Raw genomic sequence first — 12,895 nt, 5'->3', positions numbered from 1 at the left:
CCAGATACATCCCAGTTCCCAGGATCTGTTGTGAATCCCTTAGATACCCCCCCCCCCCCCCACCACACACACACACACACACACACACACACACACACACACACACACACACACACACACCCACACACCCTATGGCCAGTTGTGGAAGAACACAGGGAGTGGTGGGGCAAGATAGGACAGTCCTTTCATCTGACCCTAAAGCTGCTTTTTGCTGGGCTAGCCGAACCAGAGTGACCACCCCTCCTTGTGGCACACAGCTTCTACCCTGTCCCATGTGGTGAGGCGGTCAGCGGAGCTGTTTCCGGTCCGCACCGCCATGGCAACCAGGCCTGGGATGAGCTCAGTACTATTGGTGGGTTCAGGAAGGTATCATACGCCTGTCGCGTGTGACAGGGCAGACGGTCCCGATATTGGATGTGGGCCATTTTGTGGTGTTGGTACCCACACCAGTGGCCCACCTAACCCCCCTCCATGTGGCACCCCTGAAAGCACTGGACTTGGAGTTGGGAGATGGGTGGGTTGGCTGCCAACACACCACGCCTCTTCCCAGACACCTCTCATCCCCAATCCACACTTCCTTGGTTTCTCTGGAGCTGAAATATTGTAGACTTTCTGTTTCCATTCACAAATCTCCAAAGGGGCTTGGGAGGGAACTTGAGTTCCAGCCCTGTCCACAGCTGTCCAGAAGCTGTCCTGGGATCCTCAGCAATAAAGCACTTTATTTTTCCATACAGTTTGATAAAGGATTTGGGGCTGGGCAGGATGGAGGATGCAGAGGCCCTTATCGCCCAGCTCAAGCTCCCATTGGCTGGCTTTGTGGTCACCAAGGCCACAGCCAGCTCCTTTCCTTTCCCTGAAGCAGCTGACCTCGCTGCTCCATGAATGCAAAGACTATAGACTCTAACCCTTTCACACCCAGAAAAGGCCTCCTTTGAGCCTGTTTAGGAGCTGGCTAGACCTCAGAGGCACAAAACCCCGAATCTATGACACAGGTAAACGGCATCTACTCCACAGGTAAGTGGTGTCATTTCTTCACGTGACTGGCTTGGAGGGGATCCAACCTGAAATGAGAGGGGGACCTAGACCCTCATCAGACACCCTACTGTCATCCCTGGCATTTGGGGGAAAGAACAAGTTATGCCAGGATATGTCTTAGTCTGGTCTAAAAACCTGTCCACATATGTTCTGCTGCAAAGAGAGTATTAGTGTGTCAGGGCAGCAGGAGCTCAGGGCAGCAGGTAGGCGCCAGGTTCACCACCTTTGTTACCTAAGGAATTCAGCCTATAATGCTAGCCCTTGGGATGCTGAAACAGGAGGGTTATAAGGTTTCTGTTTGGGTTTTGTTTTGCTTTTTGAGCCATTGTCTGGCCCTGACTGTCCTGGTACTCACTCTGCAGACCAGGATGGCCTCAAACTCAGAAATCCACCTGCTTCTGCCTCCCAAGTGCTGGGATTAAAGGCCTGAGCCACCACTGCCCAGCTGGATTATAATCTCCCTGTCTACACAGCAGAGTAACTTACTAAACTGTCTGCCATCTTGAATGGATTCAGGAGCCAGTGATATTAGATCATCGAGTTCTTATTAAGGTCTCCCCTTGGGGACTAAGGGCAAGTCCCCTATCCTGCAGGGAGATTGGAATCTACCTAGGAGAAGGTAGAAATTACTGCTGTTGGTCATTTAAGAGCCTGAAAGGGCTAGAGGGCCAGATGTGTCTGTGCTCAGAGGACCAACCCCCACCCTCACGGTCCTTCTGAGGGAAGATGTGGTTTCCAGACCGGGAAATGCTGGGAGCGACTCTTGGGGAGCAGAACAGCTTGGGTTACATATTGAGACTCAGTTTAGTCCCCCCCCGGGGGGGACACTGGGGGAGAGCAGGGAAAACAATAGGACTGTATGTGTAGCTCAGGGGTAGAGCACCTGCCTAGCATGTATGAAAACTTGGATGCAAGCTCAGGTCACACACATCCCCAGAGGACAGGCCTATCTTGTTTGTTTCTGACTGGGGTCTTTCTTGCTTGCCCAGGCGGGCTACCAGTTCCCAAGCTCAAGTCTCCCAGCCCCAGCATAGCTGAGACTACAAGCACAACGGCCACCTCTTGCTCATTTTAATTATGTTTTAGCACACACTTTTAAAAAATGAGAAGCATCCCAGAGTCTCTCCCTAGGCACCATGGGTTCAACTCCTTTCTAGTAGCAATTTTTTATCTTGGCACTTAAACATCATCTTAACGCCTTACTAAATCAAGTCCCAGGTGAGAGAGAGTAAAGAGAGAGAGAGAGGAGCTGCCAGGAGTCTCACAGGGGGAGTAGCAGACCAGCCAGGAAATAGTGTTTATTCAAGCTTCAGGAGAGAGATACCCTGTGCAGGTGGATACAAGCTGATGGAACACCTGTGAGTAGGAAAGGCACCAATGGCGGGGTCACTGAACCTCTGAAAGGGGCGCTTTAGGAGTGGCTAGGGTCAGATCCAAGAGGCCTTGAAATCAGAGAAGGCCTTTCCTCTTCAGCTCAGCCTCATGTCATGCACTTTTTTGACTAGGCCGGCAGTGCACCAGCAAGAGGGCTGCCCCCGTGAATACTGCTACTGTGTGGCCCCAGCCTCCTCCCTCTGGTCTACCAGCGGGGCAGAGAGGTGTTTCAAAGCCTTCGCTCTGCAGAGGTGATGTGCTTCTTCGCTTCCTCTTATTACAGGGAGATCTTTCTTATATCTGAAGAGCTTCTAAAACTGTGACCCCGACACCAGAGGGATCTGAGACACTAATTTGCAAGTGTGTGGGCCCCACATCTACACTTAAGAAGTAAAAAAATCCCCATAGAGGTGAAGTCTAGGATTCTGCACTGAACATGATCCCCCAGGGGACTCTTAGGTGCAGAAACCCTATTGTTCTGGGGGTTGCAATATGAATTCAACCGGTATGTCATAATATCATGTTTTTGTTTTAGATTTATTTTATGTATGAGTACACTGTAGCTATCTTCGGACACACCAGAAGAGGGCATCAGATCCCATTACAGATGGCTGTGAGCCACCATGTGGTTGCTTCGAATTGAACTCAGTAGTCAGTGCTCTTAACTGCTGAGCCTTGGTTTCTTTTTCTTGAGAGAAGGTTTCACTGGGTAGCCCTGGCTGTCTTGGAAGTAACTCTGTAATCCAGGCTGGCCTGAACTCCCAGAGATCCACCTGCCTCTGCCTCCCAAGTGCTGGGACTAAAGGCTTTCACCTATACCACCAGGCCTATGGTATCAGTTTTAAGAGGAAATACTTGAGTTTGTGGGTCCAGAAGTCAGCAGACACTAGGCATTACCTAGTGCGTCCTCTTATTTTCAGTTCCCCTTCCGTAGCTAGCTCAGGCTAGCCTGGTGTTTACTCTCTCTAGAAACCTCCCTGAAGCTGTTATGGCTCGGAGCCTGTAGTGATCCCTTTGCCTCTGCCTCCTGCGAGCTTTGAGTACAGGCGCACACTATCACCCTACTATGTACCTTGGATAGCCTCAAAAAGTAGCAGTTAGACCCATTTTACAGACAAGGAAATTTGCCTACTTGGCTAGAAAGTGAAATATTCATCATTCAAAACAAGTCCATGATGCCGGGCGTGGTGGTGCACGCCTTTAATTCCAGCACTCGGAGGCAGAGGCAGGCGGATTTCTGAGTTTGAGGCCAGCCTGGTCTACAAAGTGAGTTCCAGGACAGCCAGGGCTACACAGAGAAACCCTGTCTCGAAAAAAACCAACCCCCCCCCCAAAAAAACAAACAAAAACCCCCCAAGTCCATGGTTTTATTTTCACTATGGGTGTGGTGGCATCAGATGGCTAACTGAAATGTTACCAGTGAGACAGCAATGGTTGACAGGGGCTATGAAAAACCATGTTACCCGACAGGAACATGCTGCATTGGGTTTCACTATGGTGTCATCTCTTCATATATTTTTTCTTACTCTGGAATGGAGAGACAGGGGAGGCAGGGCCTGTTGTTAGCCTTTACTAGGAGGGGCTCCTTGATTTAAGGTGGGGGTCCAAGGTCCCATACAGGCAGATAGAATGCCAAATCAGGGGCACTCTTAGTCCAGTGCTTACCTGAATAATTAAAATCAAGATGAATTGATCTTCTGTATTAAAACTATAAAATTCTGCCAAGTCATGTAGGATTGCTTAGCTTGCAGGCCTCACCACTGCCTAATGAAGTGGAGTTGAGTACATGTCTTAACAGATGCTGACTCATGCTGTAGGGTGGGGGTGGGAGGGAGGAAGCGGAGGCAGGGGCAGCTCAGAGTGACTGCCTGCTCACAAGTTCACTTTTCCTGCCCTGTGGACCTCACTAGAAAGGTCTCCTAGCACTTCGCCTGTAGCTCAGTACACTTATATCCAAAAACCAAAAGGACAGAGATTTCTTCCTCTTTTTCAGGGTGGAACATAAGGGGCCTGGAACTTTCTACTTCAGGAGGGATATGCTAACATGCTGGAGATGCAGTGGCTTCTATATGGGGTGAAAGACGGCAAGGCAGTGGGTACAAGCTTAGTACCAACTCTGTGCTTATAGTCTGTATTCCAAATGCCAGCCATGTTCAGTACCAGCTGTTAGATTTGGGCTCTTAATCTAAGAAGGCAGTGGCAAATATATGTCAACATATATTAAAAGGACCACACGTGGCAGTATGACTCTGAAATTCCTACATTCAAGACAAGAGGCTGAGGCAGGGGGATCCTGAGTTCAAGGCCAGTTGGGTTTATATGGCAAAAAACAAGACACAGGAGTAGCTCTCTACAGAGCCACCACCGGTCATCTTCATGTGCATACAGCCTGTACTGTGGTCACCTTTTAGCAGAAGGGGCAAAGTCCAGAACCCACCTCTAACAGCTTGATGCCCCCTCCCTGTACTTCTTAGGGAGTATCTACTCCAGAGAGGGCCAGCCTTCCCATGTAGTAAGAAGGCAGCCATGTGAAAATGAACTAGCTCAAGAATCCCGATGCCAGCAACAGCCACACTTCGTAAATTTTTTATGTGTATGAATATTTTGCCTATATGTATGTCTATGGAGACCACATGCAGAGGCCAGAGGGCATTAGATTCCTTGGAACTGGATGGCTGTGAGCTGCCATGTGGATGCTGGGAATTGAATCCAACTTCTCTCCAAGAATAGCTAGTATTCTTAACTACTGAGTCATTTCTCTAGCCTCACTTTTTTGAGAGCAGTCTCATGGCCCAAGCTAGCTCTGAACCTCCCACATAGCCAGGGATGGCCCCTACTCAGAAGCCCCACAAGTATACCACAGCACTCAGCTCTCTCCATGTGACTTAATTACTTACACTTAGCCAGAATAAAGCTTTCAAACCCCTTGTATCTGTTTAAATTCAAAACCTTCAAGGAACACAAGGCTGCCAGTCAACATAGATTATTAAGAAATTCATGCCTTTAAAATTCTGTTTACTTAGCATATGTACACGTAAAAGAGAAATAACCCTCAGATCCCACCCAGCAGAAAACATGCACAAACCCAAGGTATATGTGAAAGGGAGACCCCAGCCCCAAGTTAGCAGTTGGGATGGTGCAATCCCGTGAGTCACAAGCCCGTCACGAGAGGGCTGGACTAAAGTTTCCACAGGGCCAGAACCCCTGCTGCTGGCCCTAAAACAAGCGTGCACCATAGCCAAAGGTCTGTTTGATGCCCTCAAAGTAGTACCGCTGCCAGCCTTGCCGCGTCCGCTCTTCCTCGGGAGCAGGGATGCCACGGCCTTCCATGCACAGCTCTGTCTCTCCGTTCTTGTCAATAAAGGTCAAGGTGATGGTGGCAAAGTGCCCTATGGGAAGGAGTGTCAGATGCAGAGGTTCTGGACAGCCGTAAGCCAGGAGACAACAGGGCTGGGGTATGTGATGGCAGCAAGTGTTACTTACCCTCTGGCCATGACTTAAACCTCCACTTCATAGCAATGTGTTTCTCGGGGACCTGGAAAATTGAGTTCTGTCTGCTGAGGCCCCACAGTGCACCCAACCCCAGCCAGCTGAACCACCTGCTTTGCTCTTTGTGACTGTGTGAAATTTGCTGGAAAATTCAAATCACAGCACTGTTTTCCAAAGTACCCCAGAGGTATTACGTTTACCCATGACATGGAGAAACATCACTAAGCTAAGCAACAGAGGCGACAACCCAGGAGGTTTACTCACCAGGTCAGTAAACTCCCCAGTGACATTGCCATCGACCATGTGAAACTTGCCACCTCTGTCAGCTTCCAAGGCCGCGGGAGCATGGGTAAAGGCCTGGACCAGCTGCTCAGAAACAGAAGGCACAAGATATACGGCTCTCAATGGACGCCTGGATACACACCAGCCTGCATGCCCCAATTCTTCCTGGAGATTCACTGTGCCCAGTGAGGGGGTTTCAGTCTCCCTGTTCAGGTCCTCTGCAGACTGGGCTAGCTCAGCACCATTTTGAACCCATGATGATGCTTCTTATTTCTCCTTCTCTTCGGTGCTAGAGATTCAACTTGGGGCCTTGTACGTAAGTGCTGTATCACTGAGCTACACCTCTAATAAGAATGCAGTGGCTCCCATTACACCAAAGTGTGTGTGGTTGTATACTCCCTCATGAGCACCCTCCCCACCCCGCTGGTGTCAGGAGGCCTCGCAAGTCCCATCAGCACAGGCCTGCATGCCCAGGCTGTCAGCAAGCTCACTCACCTCCTGTGTGGTAAACACTCTATAGAGCTCCTCTGGGGAGGTCAGGAAGGTTTCCTTAAGGGTGATCTTACAAGTGGGGATTTTGACACCAACGGGTTTGGCCTGGCTTTTTGAAGGAGCAGACTTAGCCTGTGAAAGGGTAGGCAAAATGTCAATAAACACAACCCCACAGACAACTCACTCATGTTCACAAAAGGATTATCCAATGGGGCTAAAGGGAATTTGTGCATGTTTCAGTTATGGAAGAATTCTTCCAGAAATATCCTAACTGTAAACTTCTACTCTTGGAACTTGCTCCTAGAACACTTGCACTCACTGCAAAAGCCACCAAAGGACAAGGCAGTGTTTCTGCATCTCCGAGATCTCAGTGCCACTCTCAACCAGATCCTGCCTGAAGTAACTGGATGGGGGGCTGAGGGGATCTATCTCTCAGCAGTGGGAGAGCTGTCCCCATACACAAGACCCTGAGATTCACCCCCAGTACAAGAAAGGAAAGAGAGAAATAAAGGACAGAAAGACAAAGATAGAAAAGGAAAAAAGAGAAAGAAAAAGGGAAATCCGGAGGAAAGGAGACAAAGCAGGCAGGCTGGAAGCAGCTCTCCAGTGTCCTCCACTGCTGACAAAAGGAAGCCAGGTTGTAAAGCAACAACCCAGCCAGATCCACCAAGAGATAGCTAGATAAAACAGGGGCTTGCTCCACAAAGCCAATGAGAAGAATCTGTTTCCTGGTGGGTAAAGTTCACGACTCACGTGAGCTCCTTAATATCGAAATATGAATGTCAACACCCCAGCTAGAAAGAAAGCTGAGAGCAGCCAACTGGCATTAGGTCCAATCTAAAGTTCCATGTCCCTGACGGCTTCTCTGTCCTCTGAGGGGGTCTACTGCCTACCAATAAAGGACAGGATAGGGATGGGAGAGATGACTCGGGTGGCTCAGTGGTTAAGAACACTTGCTGCTATTGCAAAGGAGTTAGCTTTGATTCCCAGACTATGGAGCTCATGACTGCCTACAACAGTTCCAGGAGGTCGAACACCCTCTTCTGGCTTTCAAAGGCACTTGAAACAGAACTATGTGAACATATAGTACATAAATAAAACAAATATGAAAGCATAAAACTATACTAAGTTAAACACTGACAGAAAACTAAAAAAACCACATGAACAGGCTCCAGACTCTGGGTCTGAAGTCAGGGGCACAGAAAAGCTGATGTTGCATATGAAGGCCGCCATCCATCTCCCTCTGCAGGTGGCCCGCCCTGTTACTGCTCCACCCCGGCACTGCTTACCTTGCACGTCTCAGTTTTTAGTGCTGGCTGGCCCACTGGATCCACCGACTCTCCATTCACTGTGGGCAAGATCATGCCCTGAGTAAACTCTAAAAAGACAAAACCCCCGTTAGTTTCATAGTAGCCCACATAGCACCTAAGCCGTTTAGCTGTCATAAGCCAGCATTAAGGAAAAGTCTGCATTCTGATATCTCTACCTTTGGTGGATGCCTGACATTACCTCTAAAACCTGTAAACACCTGATAAAACTGGAAGCATTCCAACTTCTTCAGTCACTCTCTACAAGATTCACTAGTCAGAACCCCGAGTCCTGGTTCATATTAAAAATGATCAACTACGCCAGGCATGGTGGTGAACGCCTTTAATCCCTGCACTCGGGAGGCAGTTTTCTGAGTTCGAGGCCAGCCTGGTCCACAAAGTAAGTTCCAGGACTGCCAGGGCTATACAGAGAAACCCTGTCTTGAAAAACCAAAAAAAAAAAAAGAAAAAAAGAAAAAAAGATCAACTTCAAGGCAGTCAGGGTGCAAACTTCAACACTAAGATCAGAAGTATGTGGCTGCCATGGACTTCCCAAGACATCCAGGCTCACCCCTTCGGTTATAACCATCTCAACTTCCTGAGGAAGAGGAGGATCAGTGACAATCTGGGATTGTCCTCAAATAGTCTCTAGATCAAAACTTGTTTGATCTGAGTCTCAAAAGCAATTTAAGATTTCCAGTAGTCATGTTAAAAGTTAATGTAGATGAAGTTTACTAGCATATTTAACCTAATACTATCTAAAGTTACTCTAACATAACTATCATTTCAATGGCTGTTAATCTTTAAAAGATTATAGGGGTGTTTTACACTGGCTTCTTTGGGTACTGCCTTCAAATCCACCTTGTATTCATACTCACAGCACATCTTGCTTTGGTTGGCTATACTTCAAGAGTTTAACAGCCAACACTATCAGACAACCTCGCTCAAGATCTTTCTCCAACTCAGAACCTTTAGAATAACTTCAAAATTAAACAAATACCCGCTGCCTCCCAGATCATTATCCATCTGCTAGGGGAGGGCAGGGTCTGGCAGTGGAAGACGGATGTCCCCTTCAGGCATAGAGTTCTAAAAGGGTACCTGTCTTGAGGGTGCTGATGTAAATTCCCACTGCTTCTCTCAGCAGTTTCACCCCGTCTTCCTTCATTAAGGCCACGAGATTTGTGTCAGGCTCATCTTTGGCAAGGCTCACACTAATCTGAGTGAGAGATCAAACACAGGTGATAAATGATTTAGGGGCGCCATCATGAGTGTGGGGACCAAGCAATCCAGAGACTGCGTCAAGCTGCGAAGGAAAAGCGTACAGCTAACTGGCCAGCCGCATAATCCCCACAGTGCGCCTTCTCAACTCCTCTGCCAGGGCAGAGATGGCTGACATTAGAACCCATTTCTTTAGCTAAAGCAGAGCTGCTGAATACATACAAGTTGCTCTGGAAGTTTCCAATGGTACCACAAAGCTAGGAATGTACCCGTAGACTGGCCTTTTGCATCCTCAGCCTGAGCCTGTACTATGTGGGGACTAAATCACGTGTCTCATCTGGGACAACAGGCAGCGAGCGAGCGAGGACTCAGCAAACACAAACCTCCACTTCATCCACGCTATTTTCATCAGACAAATTGGGGATTTCCACATGTCCTTTGTACTGCACTCCTGACTTAGAGGTACCTGTCAAAAGCAATGCAATTTCATTAGCCACCTCCTTTGCAGGAAAGGTCCTGCCAGAGCAGTGTCCTACTCAGGCTTCTTGTGACCCTCCACTCTGAGAATGCCACATGCCAGAAGCAATCACTGGCACCCCTAATGTCTTCCCTCACCCCACACTGGAGAGAGAGATATTATGACTTATTATAGCATGGCACTGGCAGTAGCTCAGGTCCCCCAGAGCCTGTCGGGGTAGCCACTAGCATTGGTAGAACACCTGTGATGGAGAATTTGATTGTGGCCACTCTGCATTTGCTTCTGTGAGTTCATCATTTAGAAGATGTGAACACAGAAGCACAGAAATAAACAAAAGCTCCTATCTCTGACACCTGTCAGGTAAGGTGCCATTGGTATGTGCTGACCCTTCTGCCTTAGAAGAACCCCTTCTGTGATCTCAAAAGGGTCTCAAGCTACAACCCCTGAAACCCAAAATACAACACTTCAAGCTTCTTTCAGGAAACAAACAAACGAACAAACACCATTCTGGTTACAGTATAAACATATTTCATACTCAGCACAAAAACTCTGGTATCCAGCCTTAGTTTCTAGATTTCATTTTAATTATATGTGCATGTGTGTGGCGGTTGGGGACACAGATATGCAAGTGCCCTCAGGGGTCAGATCCTTCTCAAGTTGGAGTTATAAATGGGTGCTGGGAACTTAACTCCAATCTCTGCTCCCCGATTTCTTTACTTTAAAAACATTTTTGGATGGAGGACATCTCTCCCTTTCTCCTAGAGTTCACTGCCATTTTCCTATCTTCCGTTTCCCAAGTAGTGGGACTACAGGCACGTGTTAACAACATCTGATGGGTACTTGATCAATTCCATCCTGTCGATCAACCCTTATTAATTAATTGAATGACTACTGCATAGTGCACTAAGTTTTAGGGTACATGTTAACTATGACAAAACTGAGTCTGTATCTGAATGCCTCAGTTTCTCGGTGCATTATATAAAAAGGAGACTAGACAAGATATATATAGTTCCTTCCAGGCCATAATACGTCAGATATACTTTGAAAAAGCAAAAATTATAGAGATCTATCCACTTTCATCTTCATTACTCATTTGGGAAATATTCCATTCAGCCCAATTTTCCCCCCCTACGGGTATTACAGAAGGGACATTAATTGTAAGATGGCAAACAGCCCCAAATCATATGTATAATTAGCTATGATAGTACAGTGATGTTAAGATTTGCACTGGAATTAGAAAGTGATTGAAGCTAAAAGAAAACATGCCCCCCCCCCCCCCAAAAATCATTCATTCATGAGACGAATGATGGACCTGATGGGATTGAGCAGGTACGTTCCTCTGGCGTCCCAGTCATGAGTGCCCAATGCTGCGTGCCTTCAAAGCGACACCGTCTTCTCTCTTCAAGAGTTTGTCAGTGCTCAGAACCTCTCCAGCAAGGATCAGAGCAATGACCACAGGCTATAACCTCCTCTCTGGCAGGCTGGCAGGCCTTACCTGTCCAGTTCAGTTTGATGGTCCACTCATAGAAGAAGATAAGTTTGCCTTTCCTGTTGTTGATGGATGCCTCTCCATCAAGCTTGTTCACTTCAGTCACCTCACACTTGCCCTCTTCATTTTCTACTCGAACGGCCAGGAACAGGGTCTTCAGTTTCTCTGTGGACCAATTTGAAGCATCTCTCTCTGTCCTGCAAGACAGACAGAAGCAGGGATAGATAAGGGCTGGCAGTCAAGGGGAGAATGCACCGCTTCATGCAGCAAGTGACTGCAAGGTTAAAGGAGGCAGAAAACAACCCAACCCTCTCAATTCTACCCTAGAATGTCCACAAACATGCTACTTTTAGGAAGCCAAAGGGGTGGCGAGTTGTCAACAAAGAGAGGTGCTGTGCAAACCAAGTTAATACTTTCCGGGACTCAGCACAATGATCCTTGACCGTTAAAATGGCGCCCCCTTTTGGCCAGAAGAAAGATATGACCACACTGATTAAGTCAGGAGAGCAAAAGACAAGCAAGCATTTTGCTAAGAACTCCAGTTCTGTTTTTTTTTTTTTTAAACCAAAACAACAAAAACCCAACAATAATGCTAGCCTCATTAACAGTGTTGTGTCCCGTTCAGTGTTCAAACTCTGCCCTACACATCCTATGTCCTCTAAACAGTGTCACAAAGTCCACAAGAAAAATTACCTCAAGTAGAGTGTTAAAAAGAGACAGGTTGAGGGGGGAAAAAAAAGACGGTAAAAATCAATTCTTTGCCCTTCTAGTACAGCTATTAAAACTCAAAAGGCTACAACTGAGGGAAAAAAAAAATATATATATATATATATATATATATATATGTCAGTAAAGTTCAGTGGCACTCCAAATAACATTGTTTCCAGATTTCATAGAGATGAGGCAGCTTCTACGAACGGTTAGGCTATCAAATCATGACTGCCCGGCAACCTGGAGTTGTTACAACAGAACTTAACAGTTCCGGGTAAGAGACTGCATTGCGTTCAGCATCCCGAAGCCCCAAGTGCCCTGCAGATCGCGTTCCAAAGCTTCTCCCGCTGAACTGAGGCAGTAGTCACCTATGACTTTTGCTTTCACTGTAACCCGCAAACTAACAACTACCGCGCCTGGAGATCTAGACTTCCCCCAGCAGAGTCCCAACACAATCGGCAGGGGTCTGGATCTCAAGGACGCCTGCGGCCACGTGTAGGAAGTATCACCCGGCTCAGGCTGGATGCAGCAACTAGGGCACTCTTTTCTCGCTCTGAAACTCCTTCTTGGGGACTCAGCAGTCCATGTCGAACCCATCGCCCCTATAACTGCGATGGTGTCGAGGAATGGAGAGGACCTCGGCTACAGAAAGGACTCACGCCCAATCCCAGGCCAGGGTTACTTGGGTCCCGTACTCGCCAAGGTCCCAGGCACCTCCAACCCCTAGCCTGTTAACAGTGCTCCTGCGGCCTGTCTTGCTGGCCCATACCAGTGCCAGTTGTTGACGTTGGTGGCGTCCGCCCGCTCCTCCACGATCCAGCGTGGGTCTCCCTCACCCCACTTGGCCATCAGCTCACTTATCGCACCGCTACCAGCTCCCAAGCAGCCGCAGCCACAGCCTGAGGACCGCTCGGTCCCAGCCGCCTGGCAGCGCCTGGAAACTACTAGAAGCAGCACAGCACCTCCTGGCTTGCTTTTCCCTCCACCCCAACCCCCCTCCCAGCCTTAACTTCCGGCTCC

General features: G+C 48.0%; 1 protein-coding gene across 1 annotated transcript; it reads right to left on the bottom strand.

Annotated features, from left to right (window-relative positions):
* Window positions 1-5,388: 5,388 nt before the first annotated feature.
* Ahsa1 (activator of HSP90 ATPase activity 1) lies at window positions 5,389-12,862 on the bottom strand. Its single transcript, XM_021201816.2, has 9 exons — window positions 12,645-12,862; window positions 11,171-11,361; window positions 9,581-9,663; window positions 9,078-9,195; window positions 7,962-8,050; window positions 6,676-6,804; window positions 6,163-6,264; window positions 5,893-5,944; window positions 5,389-5,798 (listed from the first exon to the last, which is right to left on the bottom strand). Exons 1-9 carry the CDS (start codon window positions 12,722-12,724, stop codon window positions 5,626-5,628), a joined length of 1,017 nt encoding a protein of 338 aa, XP_021057475.1. The 5' UTR covers window positions 12,725-12,862; the 3' UTR covers window positions 5,389-5,625.
* Window positions 12,863-12,895: the final 33 nt, after the last annotated feature.

Source organism: Mus pahari, chromosome 7 (assembly GCF_900095145.1).
Source record: "Mus pahari chromosome 7, PAHARI_EIJ_v1.1, whole genome shotgun sequence".
Classification (NCBI taxonomy): Eukaryota; Metazoa; Chordata; class Mammalia; order Rodentia; family Muridae; genus Mus; species Mus pahari.
Note: the sequence above shows the minus strand (reverse complement) of the source record. Positions and strands in the feature narration are given on the sequence as shown.

Coding starts and splice junctions, on each gene's coding strand:
- Ahsa1 (XM_021201816.2), bottom strand. CDS start 12,724: ATGGCCAAGTGGGGTGAGGGAGACCCACGCTGGATCGTGGAGGAGCGG. Junction 11,362..12,644: donor AACGTCAACAACTGGCACTG/GTATGGGCCAGC, acceptor TCTGTCTTGCAG/GACAGAGAGAGATGCTTCAA. Junction 9,664..11,170: donor CATCAAACTGAACTGGACAG/GTAAGGCCTGCC, acceptor TGCTTTTGACAG/GTACCTCTAAGTCAGGAGTG.